We start from the raw sequence: 13,069 nt of genomic DNA on the forward strand, positions 1-13,069 counted from the left end.
TACAGACGTTTACGTCCACCAAAACCACAGATTATCAAACTGGCCAGTATCACCTTTTTGTTTGGTGAGGTATGTTTAGAGACACTCACGCCCACTAGGGCCACAGAACTGTGCGCTACCGTTCTTGAGTACGTATGTTTCATAGTGTTTCATGGCGAGTAAGCAAAGGGGGTGTAGAATTGTAAGTAAAAAAATATATTGGAAATGAAACTTACTTTGCTACAACAAAGGACAGGTTAAAGCCTGGAAAACATGTAGCTTGAGGACCTTGACTCCCTAGAACACGGGGCAGCATACAAAGCACGCGGCTACGGGAGAGCAATCTCCTGCAATTGAACAACTTCATAGCTGAAGAAAAATTCGTCCTGGCCCAGGACGTCGGGTCCGAAATTGGTCCTGGTACAAAGCGTTTTCTTGAACTGTTAAATTTCTGAGACAGCTGTATACCTTCCCTTTGTAGCCGTACGGCTGCATTTCAGGGGGATGGGAAATTTTCTTTCGCGCAAACTTTTACTCCACCATGGGAACTTCCCTTCAAACTAGTCGATCAACCATATCTCGGTCATTGTGAGCGTGGCAAAGTTTGAAACTGGGTCATTTTTAGTAACTGGATCCTTTTGTAGTAGAAGTAAATGCCAAGTGGAATGTATAAGGTAATTCCAACACTACTGGTGTTCCCACTATCGAAACTTCGTTACCTCGATCACCAGCATTTTTGCGGTTGCCTGCGGACGGAAACTACGGAACATCGTCTCCGCGCTTGAGGATACCGAGCCTCGTCTTCTTTTTCCGGCCAGTAATTGGTTAGTACAGGCGATCCGTTGATAGCGATGAAAACAGCTGAGCTCCGATGCAGCTGATGGCTGATGGCATTGAAGTGGTTCACTTTCAGTTTTAGTATTTTGCAATGGCTACTAGTGGCCACATTCAAGTGTCATATTTTGATATCACTGTAATCTATGTGTTAATAATTTTAGCATTCCTTCCTAGAGAAAGCTGATGGAGGTTTGAAAGCTTTCTCACGTCGAAACTACGTCAAAACTGCGTCAAAACCTCCGCTAAAAGTGCGTTCAATGGATCGTCAAACCTTATGGCGTATTCGGTTGGGCGTTCACGAGCGCTCTGGAGTGCTGTGAAAATCGGCCGCGCCTTCGGTTGGTAGAATTCGAGCGCTCGAAGTACATTCGGTTGGTTCTTTCGGAGCGTTAGCTTCCGACTTGGAGCGCTCCCGACCGCTCTCACTTCGATGTGAGAGCGTGGCTTGATCTGGCCGGGAGGACGGATCATATGACACAAAACGCCGCGGTTTACCCGGTCGCTTCCCGTGCTGGGTGCACGGTGGCGCTACTGGCGCGCTGCTCCTAAGGCCCCTAAAATTACTAAGGTAGCGCCGTTCTGTGATCTTGACGCCTTTCGCCCTCACCGGCGCTCCTTCTCTCCTCCGTGTTTTGCTATTTTGTTTTTCTCCTGCCAGCGCCGCCCGCCATTGGCAAACAGCCAAGTCACGTGGCAGCTGCCCCTTTTTGATTTTCTTCTTGGGCGGCCGCGGCAGCTCGAGGGCTAAGGCATTGCGCAACGCCGCCGGTGCGGCGCCTAGTTTGTCTGTCCAGCTTCAGTCGCTCGTCCACCCTTTGTTCTGAGTAGGCATTGCGCGCAGCGGCGAGTTCGTCACGTCGTAAGCTTTGCTTAGCATAAGAGGCCATGTATTTCTCATGTGTGCGCTTAACTTCCAGCATAATTATCAGCGCCGTAGCATGTTCAGTCGGTTGTAGTAAGGTTTTCGTGGCGCAAGAATTGTTCACCTGAATTCGCACTTGCTTTGGCCGACGGCAGCTTGCGTCTGACCATGTAACGTGTGCGTTCAGAGTGCGTGTAAGCTCTTTGTGGCGTGAAGTCATGTTTTGTGTGTAAGCGACCCGGGTAGTATTTTAATGCAGTTGTTATGACATTGTAGCGATTTGCTGCGTAATATGTGCTTGGTCGGTGCGGTGCAAATTGAGGCTGTAAAGAAAAAAAAAGTGGCTAGGTAAAACAAAAATGGCAAAGCACTCTAAACTGCGCGCAATTAAGGTAGGATTATGTGGGTAGTAAAAGCGGGCGCAGACTGGACGCCGCTACTGATTCACAACCATCCTAAGAAAGGCGAATGCAAGGAGACTGAAAGTTGGGCGAGTTGGTAAATCATCTTGCAAGAAACACACACAGCGGTCAAAACAACAAGACGAAAGACGGAGGGATGTACAACACAAGCGCTGTACATCCCTCATCCCTTCATCTCTCCGTCTTTCGTCCTGTTGTTTTGCGCGCTGTATGTGTTTCTTTCAAGAATGCAAGGACGCCAGCGCAGCGCTCAAACGACGGCATTTGCGACGGTATACAGCGCTCTGTATACTGCAGCGAACCGTGCCCAAGCCATCTGTGCAGTGATTGCACGACCACAGTGCGCGAATGCAAGACAGGAATTACTGTAACAGAGCAGTTCGAAATCTTCACGTTCCATCCTTTCACGTTTACGAACTATCTTCAGATGTTACAAGCATGCCGCAGACGTAAACACCGCGCTGTGCGCATGTTTGAGCTGCATCCACCCCACACAAATATCCTTTTGTAGACAAAAATATAAAACAAAGGAACCTCACTTAGTGCGTGTTGGTAAAATAGAACTCTAGAAATGATATAAATGCCACCAAACAGCGATTTGGCGCAAAAACCAGAGCAAACTGCGGGAAAAACTCCAGCGAGCGGCCCGTAACGTTGCGAGGGGCGTTTGCTATGAAACAGCCAACAAAAATGGCGGCACCGCCGCCAAGTTCAAGGGCGCGCGGCGCCGCGGGCGAGAGCAGAAAAAAAGAGGGAGCGGCGGAGATGGAGGGAGCGGTTGGCGCTACCTTAGTAAGTTTAGGGACCTTAGCTGCCTCGAGATCGCCGATGCATTCGGTTGGTAGGCTGCCTCTCGCGCTCTGGTTGCGAGCCGCCTTGGCATCTGGCGATTCCGAGCTAGAGGACCGGAACGGCCAACCGAACACGCCATTAGAGATCCAAATCGCGAAGAAAAACGAACACATGCGACGTTTTTTCAAATGCATCTACGAACGATCTAATATACACCGATACGTGGTTTACAAGATAAAAGTTTAACATTGTACTCTTTTTTCATGATCCATGCGTGTATTGACTTATGTAGATATGTTTATGTTTCGCGATTTTCGAGTACTGTGACACAATTAAAGCCCGGTTTCACGCCCGCGCCTTGTGTCCAGAGATCTCGTCCGAGCGTTTCAGTCGGCAAACCAGTCTACGGGAAAACTCATTAGTTTTTCGCAGGGCATCATATGTTCCTCAAAAAATGCTTTCCCTTTAACAATGATGGCAAAACCGCGGCTTTGCGCCGTTGGCGGCATGAGGTTAAGGGAATGGCTTTCAAGCAAGCTGTATTGCCCGTTCCACTTTAGAAAGTGAAGGATATAAAACGGCTGTAATTTGGGTAGGTGTTACAGTTGAAAGAGTGCCCGCCAGAAAAGGTACCCGAAATGTTGAATTTATCCTAAACCGCGTTGCAAGGTCAAAATTAACCGGTGATAGAATGACACAAGGTGTCGAGCTGAAAAAAAGTTCTAATACGTAGTTTACAACCTTAATGCCAAGTTAGTGCCCTAAAGATCACAACTTTTTGGGTGCACCAAATAGTTACTCGGAGTTTTTCCAGCCAACTACTCCATGTAAAATTTATTTATTCTTCATGTTCCTAAAGAACAGCCCAGCGTGCGATATTGATGACCTCCAAATAAAACCAATAAATTTGTACTTGACATCTTGATACCGGTGCTTTTCTATATTTATTTCATCTTTATCTACGCGCACTTTCCAAAAAGTATTACTTTTTTGTTCCAATCTAGGGACAAAAACAAGGTTTTTAACTACATAGCTATTTCTATTACCAATAGTGCAGGAAGCTTTGGAAAAATATTTTGTCACGGCATTGTGTCCTTTTTGTGAGAAATATTGTACTATATTACAGTAATAATTTTGCTTTCGGTGAGGTGTGTGTACAGACCTCGCTTTGCTAACTAAGAAATAACACAAGCTCACCTGACTTGAAAAGGAAAAATTTACTTGGGGCTTCTTTATCGATTTGTCGAAAGCGTCTTACAGGATGCATCATGAAATTACGTTTACTATCCAGAACGCTACGGGTTTAGTGGCTTTACCCTTGCACTTCTCAAATCATTTTTAATTACCAGAAAACAATACCGCAGAATAAAAGAAAGTAGTTCTTACCTGAGAAGAGTAACGGTGGCAATACCGCAAGGTAGCATTCTCATACCTGCTTTGTTTATATCTTTAGAAAAGATATAATTATTATCAGGGAATGTGTATTTTAGAGAACTTGCTCAACATGCTGTACACGCTGATGATACAACCCTCCCTCCTCCGCCCGATGATATAAAAACTTTCAAACTGAGCCAATATGACCTTTACAAACTTGCTTAAATGGTGCGAGGTATAGGCCCTAGAAATAAACACCAGAAAAACTACAGCGGTTATATTTACGACAATAAAAAAATACATTACATCAGATTTAAACCTGTACCTCTCATCAGAAAATGTTGAACTTTTTAAAGAATTCAAAACCCTCGAATGCACCTTTAACTAATATTTACTTTTACCTTTCCATGTACATGTGGAATGCGTTAGAGAGATCTGGGCTAAGGCTTGAGGTATTCTTTTCATATTGCGACATGTTATCCCCACCAGAACAAGACTCGTTCTCACTAACGCAGTTTTCACCTTTCACATAATCCTCGAATGGCACAGCACATCTCAAGAACACATAGCTAAGTTAATCTACTACAAAAAGCGCTTCGCCATGCTGCCAACAGTTTAGTTCAGTTTATTGCAACCAATAACAAGCATACAGTGCATGGGGATTGATATTGGAGAAAGAGGTGCCGAAGTGCGGCACTGCGGTGGGACCTATCACTCTTAGGCAAAAAGGACTAAAAGTTCGTCCTTTCGGGGACTAACGGCCTCTGCCACAATCATTAGTCCCTTTGGGGACTAACTGCGAGGGGACGAACGGTTAGTCCCCCACCCGGATGGTCCGTTCCGATACTCCCCAAGGACGAACTGCGTAGACTGCAGGAAAAAGAAAGAAACTCCGGCACCGGCAGGAAACGAACCCCCGACGCCCGGAAATATACACAAAGAACCCGACGCGCTATCCGCCGGACCACGCCGCCGGGTGGTAGGTACGGTAGATAATATTCAAGTGTACAGCGTGTAGTTCTGTGCATAAGGCAACAGATCCATTGCAACTGGTGCCCCAATTTCTATCTGTGCAAGCGAACGTGACCGCGTTTTGCGCCTTGCACTTAGTGCTTTGCTAGGTTTAGGGACTATTGCTCAGTTCGATTCGAACTAGAGCCTCACAACCATAGTTTTTCTCACAAATAACAATCAACTCGTCGTCGCCTAGTTAAGATAGGTAGCTGGGCGATCGGACGACTCATTTGTTTCCGCACAAATTAGCGCAAGCTAAGTGCTTTCTTAGTGTTCGATACATATGTTAAGTGCTCTATGTAACGTATGTGAAAGGTGTCGTCTGTGTGAGTGTCAGAATAAGGAAACATGCCATATTTTCCTGCATCGGCGAAAGCGAATTCTGTGTTGCTTAGCCTGGATTCTTCAAATTCGCTAGACGATTGCGACTGCGAAATGCAAGCGGGTTTTAGAGCAGTTGCAGCATTGTGATAGCTTTGGTGCCCAAGGCAATTATGTACCGAGTGTAAAAGATAACTTCGAGACGCTTACCTGTAGCGAGCATTTTTGTTTTGCAGTTGTCATCAGCAACATGCGTTTTTTCTCGTCTGTTAAACATATACATATATATTATGCTCAGGAATCCACTTTTGCTATTGTCACTAATTTTTTCGTTACTGTTAAGGCGCTTGAAAGCTTTCATTGGCCGTTATTACCTCGTACGAATCGTATGCATCACAGCGTATCAACAAAACCTCGCCGAGAAGCGTATGGAAATCACGCTTCACCGCTCCTTGCCATTACCCGCCGCTCTACTAACCCTAGGTGATTTTCTTATAACTAACATCAATATTTTCTCCGGTGGCACCATCTAAAGCACCCAGTAACTGCAATGGCTTGTGTTTTGGAAATATAAAACTGTTCGCAGACATATGCGCGAAAGGGCAACGACGACGCCATTAGGGGATTAACGACGCAGCAAAGAGACTAACTGCATGCGTTTAGTCTTCCCGTTACTCCTTATAGATCGGCGGGGACGAACAGTTAGTCCGCATTTATGCACACGGCACGTACTCTGCCGCAGATACTCCCCTTGAAGATGTACGGTCGCCCGCGAAGACTAACGGCTGTATTTTAGTCCCTATTTTAGTCCTTTTTGCCTAAGAGTGAACAGCACTAGAATATAAAAAGATCCAGAAACCACAACAGAATAAACACGCATAACCGTGTATATTATGTTTTTTGGTTTAAGCGCTTTACAGTTTGCATATTTCAACCAGAACTTTTTTAGAATTTAACGTGCTCCCTCTTCAGGCATTGTATAATTATACTCTTGGCATGAAATACAAAAAAGCTGTCCGTTACAATAACATATGGTTCTGACTTTCAGCAACCTTACAGAACCTGTGTAGGTTATATAGAATATTAGACAAGAAAATCTCTGGACGATTTTCTTCTGTTGTAGATACCGCAGATTTCGCTTGCCAAGTCTACAAAAAGTATTATCCAAGATATGTATCTACATCAATATAATACTTACCAGAAAGTGGAAAGAGCATGTTATTGAAATTTAACTTCCTTTTGAATTACCTTTGTCATGCATAACGCGACTTGGTGTGAATTATACCCTTTATAGAATTTTACACGGTACATTATCTTTTATTTTCGATTTGAAACTTGCGTTCAAGGACTCCCACGTGTGCTGGAAGTACCACCCTCGTGCCAACAAGCAACTTATTCCCTTTGACTGCGCGCACTCAAAATTTATAGAGCTGTAGCGATGACTTGCATAAGGGCCGCGTTGAACAGATCCTGTTATCACGGAGTACAATATAGCTTTGAATGTCAGATTGAACGGCTAAAACTTGCAGGATTTCCGTCTTTTGTTTTGTCTGGTGTTTGCGAGTCACTTTTGCAGGAAGTGAAGCGCCAAGGAAACAAGGAGGGCGAGCAGCAAAAAATCGACAAGAAGAAGGTGCATGTCATTCCTTACTTGCATCGTGTGTCACACGGCATAAAGAAGGTGCCGCAGAGATACGGTAGTAATGTTGTATTTAACGCACCTGGCAAGCTGTCAAAGATTTGCCCCATGATGTCAAACAAGAAGGCCCCGCTCTGCACAAAGAAGCACGAGATGCAGTAAACCGAGTGCACAAAGAATGTTGTATACCAAGTCCCAATGAATTGCTCGAAAGTTTACATCGGGCAGACCGGTCGCTATTTCAATGAACGAGCGCGTGAGCACAATTGGGCTGTGAAAAACAAAGCTGGAGGGCACATATCTGACCACTGTAAACAATGAAATGTGTACCAAGGTTGGAGCAGACAAGATTTCTGCGCAGGGCTAGTCATAAGCTTGAAAGGGAAATTGTCGAAGCATTTTTAAGCAAAAAAGCTGGTGAAGAGTGCATCAGCAAGCCATCTGTTTCCCTTTCAGCAACAGAGGTTGAATTCCTAACAAGGGAACACAGTGGTGATGTTATGTTTGGATAACATATAAATGCTGGTTGTTTCTTCAATAAAGGTTAGTTGGAAGTGGCACCTCGTTTGTCTTACTGGTTTTCTCTTCTAGTGTCCGCACTTGTCTTGCGCCTTTAAACCCTGTGATCGTGTTTCAAATGACTACGATACCTTGGACCTTATTCCAGACACAATGCTAGATCGCCGCAATCCGCCTGACAGCTTGTTCTGATTGGCCCTCAGTTTTGACTAAACAGCTGAAAACCGTTGGGCGGCCATATCTGGCTATTCCACGGAAATGTAAGATGTCGGAAGGGAACGCAAATATATAAAATCGCCAGGGATCATAGGAGCGAGAAAGTAGCCAAGTCGCCGCACTGAAATTTCGATAGCATGGCCTCTAAAATTCCCCACTTTAGCGATAAATCGCCAAAACAGGCAACCCTGGGAGCCGGCGTTGCAGTCCTGTACGACGCGGGCCCTTGGTGTCACGCAATCGATACAAGAAGAAGAAGAAGGCTTTATTTTTCAGCAGTCGTCGTTACAATTCCTGCTGAAGGGGCAGGAGCTAAAGGCATTGAGTGCCTGACGAGGGCATCGCCACGTTCAACAAAGCCCAATCAGCGGTCCCGGTGGGAGCGTTCTATCGCATAGTGTGACCTCGCCTTCATAGCGCCAAGAGCTAGAAAACAACAAGTCCGCCGCATTCAGTGTCGGCCCTCCTACTCGTCCCCCTTCTCTATAATAGCTTTTGGGAAACCACGCACTCTCTTGAAGCCGCGATTGGCTGGCTCTTTCAGGTATTTACCGCACGGGGCAAAAAGAGCCCGGCCAGCAATACGACACACAAGAAAGCGCAGATTTTTAGCGTGTTTCACGTATTCCCTACTGGTGGAACGTAGTTGGCTGTTCCACGCGAATGGAAAAGGTGTGCCGCATCACCTAAGCGTGGTAGAAGCGAGTCGCTTGGAAACTTGAAAACACCAGTATATCGCAGAATACCGAATACGACTCCCTTTAGACTTTTTCGCGCACTTTACGGGAACATAGCCAATTCATGTGAATGTCACACAATATCACTTCGCACTCACTTCCCTGCGGAGCACTGATTGCTCGATGTCGCAGACGTGTACGAGGCAGCCGTGGGCGCCACCTTGCGGACGGACTTGCTGGCCTCCAGTTGGCGCAACGGTGGCGGGGGAAGGCTTCCTCCGGCGTGTGGCGGGCCCAACCACGTCCTCGACGTCCTCCAGATGCGCATCAGTGACGCCAATGCATCGCACACGTTCGACAACTCGGAGGACCACAGCAAGTGGGCGGTGTCTTTCAACCGGCCGGGAGAGGCAGACTACGTATGCATCGGCTCGCTTAACCGCATGGTACGTCGACCACGCTCCCACAGTGTCATTTTTGGTCGACGCGCCACTAGGCTACGAATAAACTATGGTTTTAACCAGGGTGTCGAACCGGAACCGAACCGAACCGAAAACCGGAACTGAACCGGTATTTTTGCCGGAACTGAACCCGAATCCGAACCGTTATTTTTTGAGCACGCTGAACCCGAACCGGAACTGAACCGAAAAAAGAAATAACGGTTACCGGTTCATGCCGAAACGGTTCGACCCTCTGTTGTTGACATTGCACAGTCAATGCAATTCAGGCCTTTTTTCTTTCACGTACCATCAACTTCGTACCGGCTCGCGCACTTTCCCCTCCAGACAATTGAACACTATCACGCTCTATGTAACAACAAGGGAAATGAATGAGCACCAATGTAGCAATGGTCTGTAGCTGCTGGAAGCGCGAGCGTAGTGGAAGCTGACCAAACGAAATGTCATTCTCCGCAGCTTGCAGGGGATATAAAACGACTTTGCCCTTCCCTAGCTGCAACTTTAGTGGAGCAATCAGGCTGCAGGAGTGCTCCAGTGCGCAGCAGCGAAAGCCCGATGTGTGCAAACTTTTTCCATTTCATAATTTGTTTAAAAGGTCCGACACCTGCAAATTGTAATATTTGACAAGTGTGACCGCAGGAGCTGCTCAGTGGCTAAACCGCTTGCTGCTGACCACAAGTGGCTTCGATGTCCCTTACCCACGACCGTTTTTGAGGGCAGTACAGTGGACAAGCGCCGTTTTTTACAAGTACAAATAAAAACAGATATGTCAGGGAAAACTGCTAAGGTGCGCACTTAATCTCTTGGCAAGAAACTGCAGTCCTCGACCTTGTCTTGGAAGCAGAAGCAGTAATAAAGCAGATGACACGTGCAGAAAGGAAGGCCGGTACCTCACACTGTCCCATTCGCTGAGCGATCATCTTTTCTGCTTGTTCTGCAGTTTCAGTTTTGTCTCTTTCAGATCTGCTTTTTTTTTCGAAGGTGCACTTGTACTGACTGCTCCACTCGCTACATTACTTCTGCTGCTACTCGTTCCGGAGGGGAGTACTGATTTGATTTGATTGTGGGGTTTAACGCGCCGACCCAGCACAGGCGATGAGGCGCGCCGTAGTGGAGGGCTTCGGATTAATTTTGACCACCTGGGTATATTTAACGTGCGCCAAAATTTGTACACACGGGCGTTTTTGCTTTTCGCCTCCATCAGAAAAGCGGCCGCCTCGGCCGGGAATCGAACCCGCGACCTCGCGCTCAGCAGCGCCTTAGGGGAGTACTGCTGTGGACGAATTAAAGAGCGTCTACCCAAAAAAGTTCTTCTCATGCTCCGCGCGTCACATTTCCCTTTCATTTTGTAACATCATAATCTGTTATAAGATTACGCAATGTAGCACACGGAACGATGGCCGGGGGTCAGGCGGTACGATGACACACTGATTGTAATGCACACATCCAGTATAGCTTTCTCAAAAGGAATTGCAGTGGTCAGAGCAATAATGCAGTGGCTGAGTGTTAACTAAAGCTTACTTTTAACAAAAGTGTGGCTAACACATTCGATAGGGTGACAGCTAACAAATTATTCAGGGTGACCAAATGATCTAATTCATTGCTAGTATTTATGGGCCTGTAGTAGGATTTTTCTGTTTTGTTACAAATATAAAAAAAATGTGCGTCATTGGTATTAAGCGCTGATATTTGAACACGCCAGTACGCAGACCTAAATTTAAGGCTTCAAGGTTAGCGTGATGGGCGATTCCATAGCGACGATTGGGATTTCAACAAAAAAATGAAAGGGCAGAAAATATATCCCACCGTCATATCTCTTAGCGGTGGCTTTATGAATAGTCGTTAGGACAACATAAAGTCTGGACGAGAAAGTAGGTGGTAAATCGTCACCACTTCATCTGTTTTCCTAATATCTCGTGATTATTTAAAGTTTGCTTTGCAACTGCGCCACTGCCCTTGGGGAACAGCAGCATTTTGAATTTTTGTTTGTGTTTTGATTTTACTGTCGCTTTAAACTGCGAAATGTTTTTTTTTCTAATTTCAGTGACAATTCAACTCATCGAACCGGTTCCCGAACCGGTTCAAGCTCCCGAACCGGTTCACGAACCGGTTCGGCACGTGATTTTGTCGAACCGGAACTGAACCGGAACGAAATTATTTCACCCGAACCCGAACCGTAACCGAACCGGTATTTTTTTCGGTTCGACACCCTGGTTTTAACGAAGGAAAATTTGACATCCACCTCAATGCAGGCGTACTGCTACAAAGGGAAACTGTACAGATTTCATAAATCTGTTTTAGATTTAGAAAATCTAAAAAAGAATTAGGGGAAAATTGATTTTATGGGAGTTTCCCGCCACAACTGGGTGAAAAAGGTGCCGGAGGACATCTTCACAAACTCTTCCAGCCAATTGTAGCATGTTTTAAGATGCTCAATTTGTTGTTAGCGCCTGTCTAAAAGCCGTTTAGTGTAAGGCTCTATACCTCTGAATACCTTTTATTCAAGTCATATGCGGAATCAGTACCCAGATTTATGCGCAATTTCCATGGAGGCTTAAAGATGGATATTTCGCCGAGGTGCGTAAAGGGGGGTTGGTTGAGCTGGCGGTTACAGAAAGTGAAACTACTTTAGCAAACACCGACCATTTTCTTTGGCGCATACCCGAACAAATGGCTGCCACCTCCCAGAGCGTCTTAGCCACAGTTCTTTAAGCTATTTTCTTACGAAGGATATATATCCCACAAGTGCAGATACAGATTTTATTCTGCAGCGATCAGGGAAAGGAACCCAGGGAAACGTGCCGCAGTTGACGAGGCGGTTTGGCCGACTGGCGCAGTTCGCAATCGTTAGGTTAAAACCAGGAGCCGCCGTAAGGGCTTTCCAGCTAAGCACCCTAAAATAATTTATTCTTAGCAAGTTCGATGTGAAAAAATACTATGCGGCTGGACAACGACAGCTTTACGCATGGCAAAACCATTAAATCAAATTTACTCCCGTTCGGCGCGACCTTGTAAAAACGCGCCGAACTAAAAAGACAACTGCGACGAAACGAGTAAGTAGTCCGCCACGCAGCGTATGAAGCCATATCCCCTCACCTTCTAACTTCCTGCCTTGCTTAACCTTAAGATATAACCTCCGAGACTACAACGGGCAATAACTGAAACCCTTGCCTCCACTTTTGTTCCATCCCTTATCCTACCTTACACGCTGGTCATGTGAGGGCAGCTTACATTTTAGTCGCTCTCGCATCTCAGTTCCCATCGACCCTTTTTTTTCAGTGTGAATACGAAACTTCAACTAAAATGCATTCTTCACAGTTATGTTATCGATAATCATTATTAAATGTGAGTACACACGCGAGTGAGACGTCCAACTTTGAAGTTGTCAAAACATCTCACGACTTTGAAATATTTCTCGGGACAGTTAAGTCTTCTTCCGAGCTTTGAAGACGAAAGCCTAGCAATATAATACCAGGGGCACCTTTTATACGTATATCGACACAGTAGCCACGCTATTTTACCGTCCTTTACCCAATGTGATGCAGATTTTTCTTGTTTATTGGGAGGTGTTATCCGACCCGGTGGAGAAGGACGAAGAGTGTAGGCTACATGCAAGGACAAAGGATATTAACTGAACAAATTGGGAGGACAGAATGCACAAATAAATATGAACCCTAACCAAGCTGGTACAGTCAAATAGGAAAGCAGTACTATGCACAACTTTATTCTGGCTCACGTTGGAAGAGTCGATGGCGTCGATGATCTGGAGCGGTACACTTGCTCGGTGTGATCGCAGCTGGCGCTGTGTCACCTTGCTGATGGCACAGGCCGTTTGCGAAGTTGCGATGTGGTGTGAAACCTCGGGCGCACGCTAGTCGCATTGCAGAAGCTGTAGGGACATGGGTGACAATCTTGAAGGAGAAAGGGAGGATGTGGCTTGGCCTTGAGGTCTCGTGGGC

At 46.0% G+C, this 13,069-nt stretch overlaps 1 protein-coding gene across 2 annotated transcripts in view; it reads left to right on the forward strand.

Moving 5' to 3' along the window:
* LOC144165203 (deoxyribonuclease-2-alpha-like) overlaps positions 1–13,069 on the forward strand; it is a 68,360-nt gene that overhangs the window by 36,061 nt on the left and 19,230 nt on the right. For both annotated transcript variants that reach the window (XM_077695324.1, XM_077695323.1), the window contains one exon: positions 8,845–9,098. In XM_077695324.1, the coding sequence (XP_077551450.1) occupies positions 8,845–9,098 (254 nt within the window). The remainder of the gene's footprint in view (positions 1–8,844; positions 9,099–13,069) is intronic.

This window comes from Haemaphysalis longicornis, unplaced genomic scaffold, assembly GCF_048455015.1.
Source record: "Haemaphysalis longicornis isolate Haplotype H1 unplaced genomic scaffold, Haemaphysalis longicornis Haplotype H1 scaffold_14, whole genome shotgun sequence".
Taxonomy (NCBI): domain Eukaryota; kingdom Metazoa; phylum Arthropoda; class Arachnida; order Ixodida; family Ixodidae; genus Haemaphysalis; species Haemaphysalis longicornis.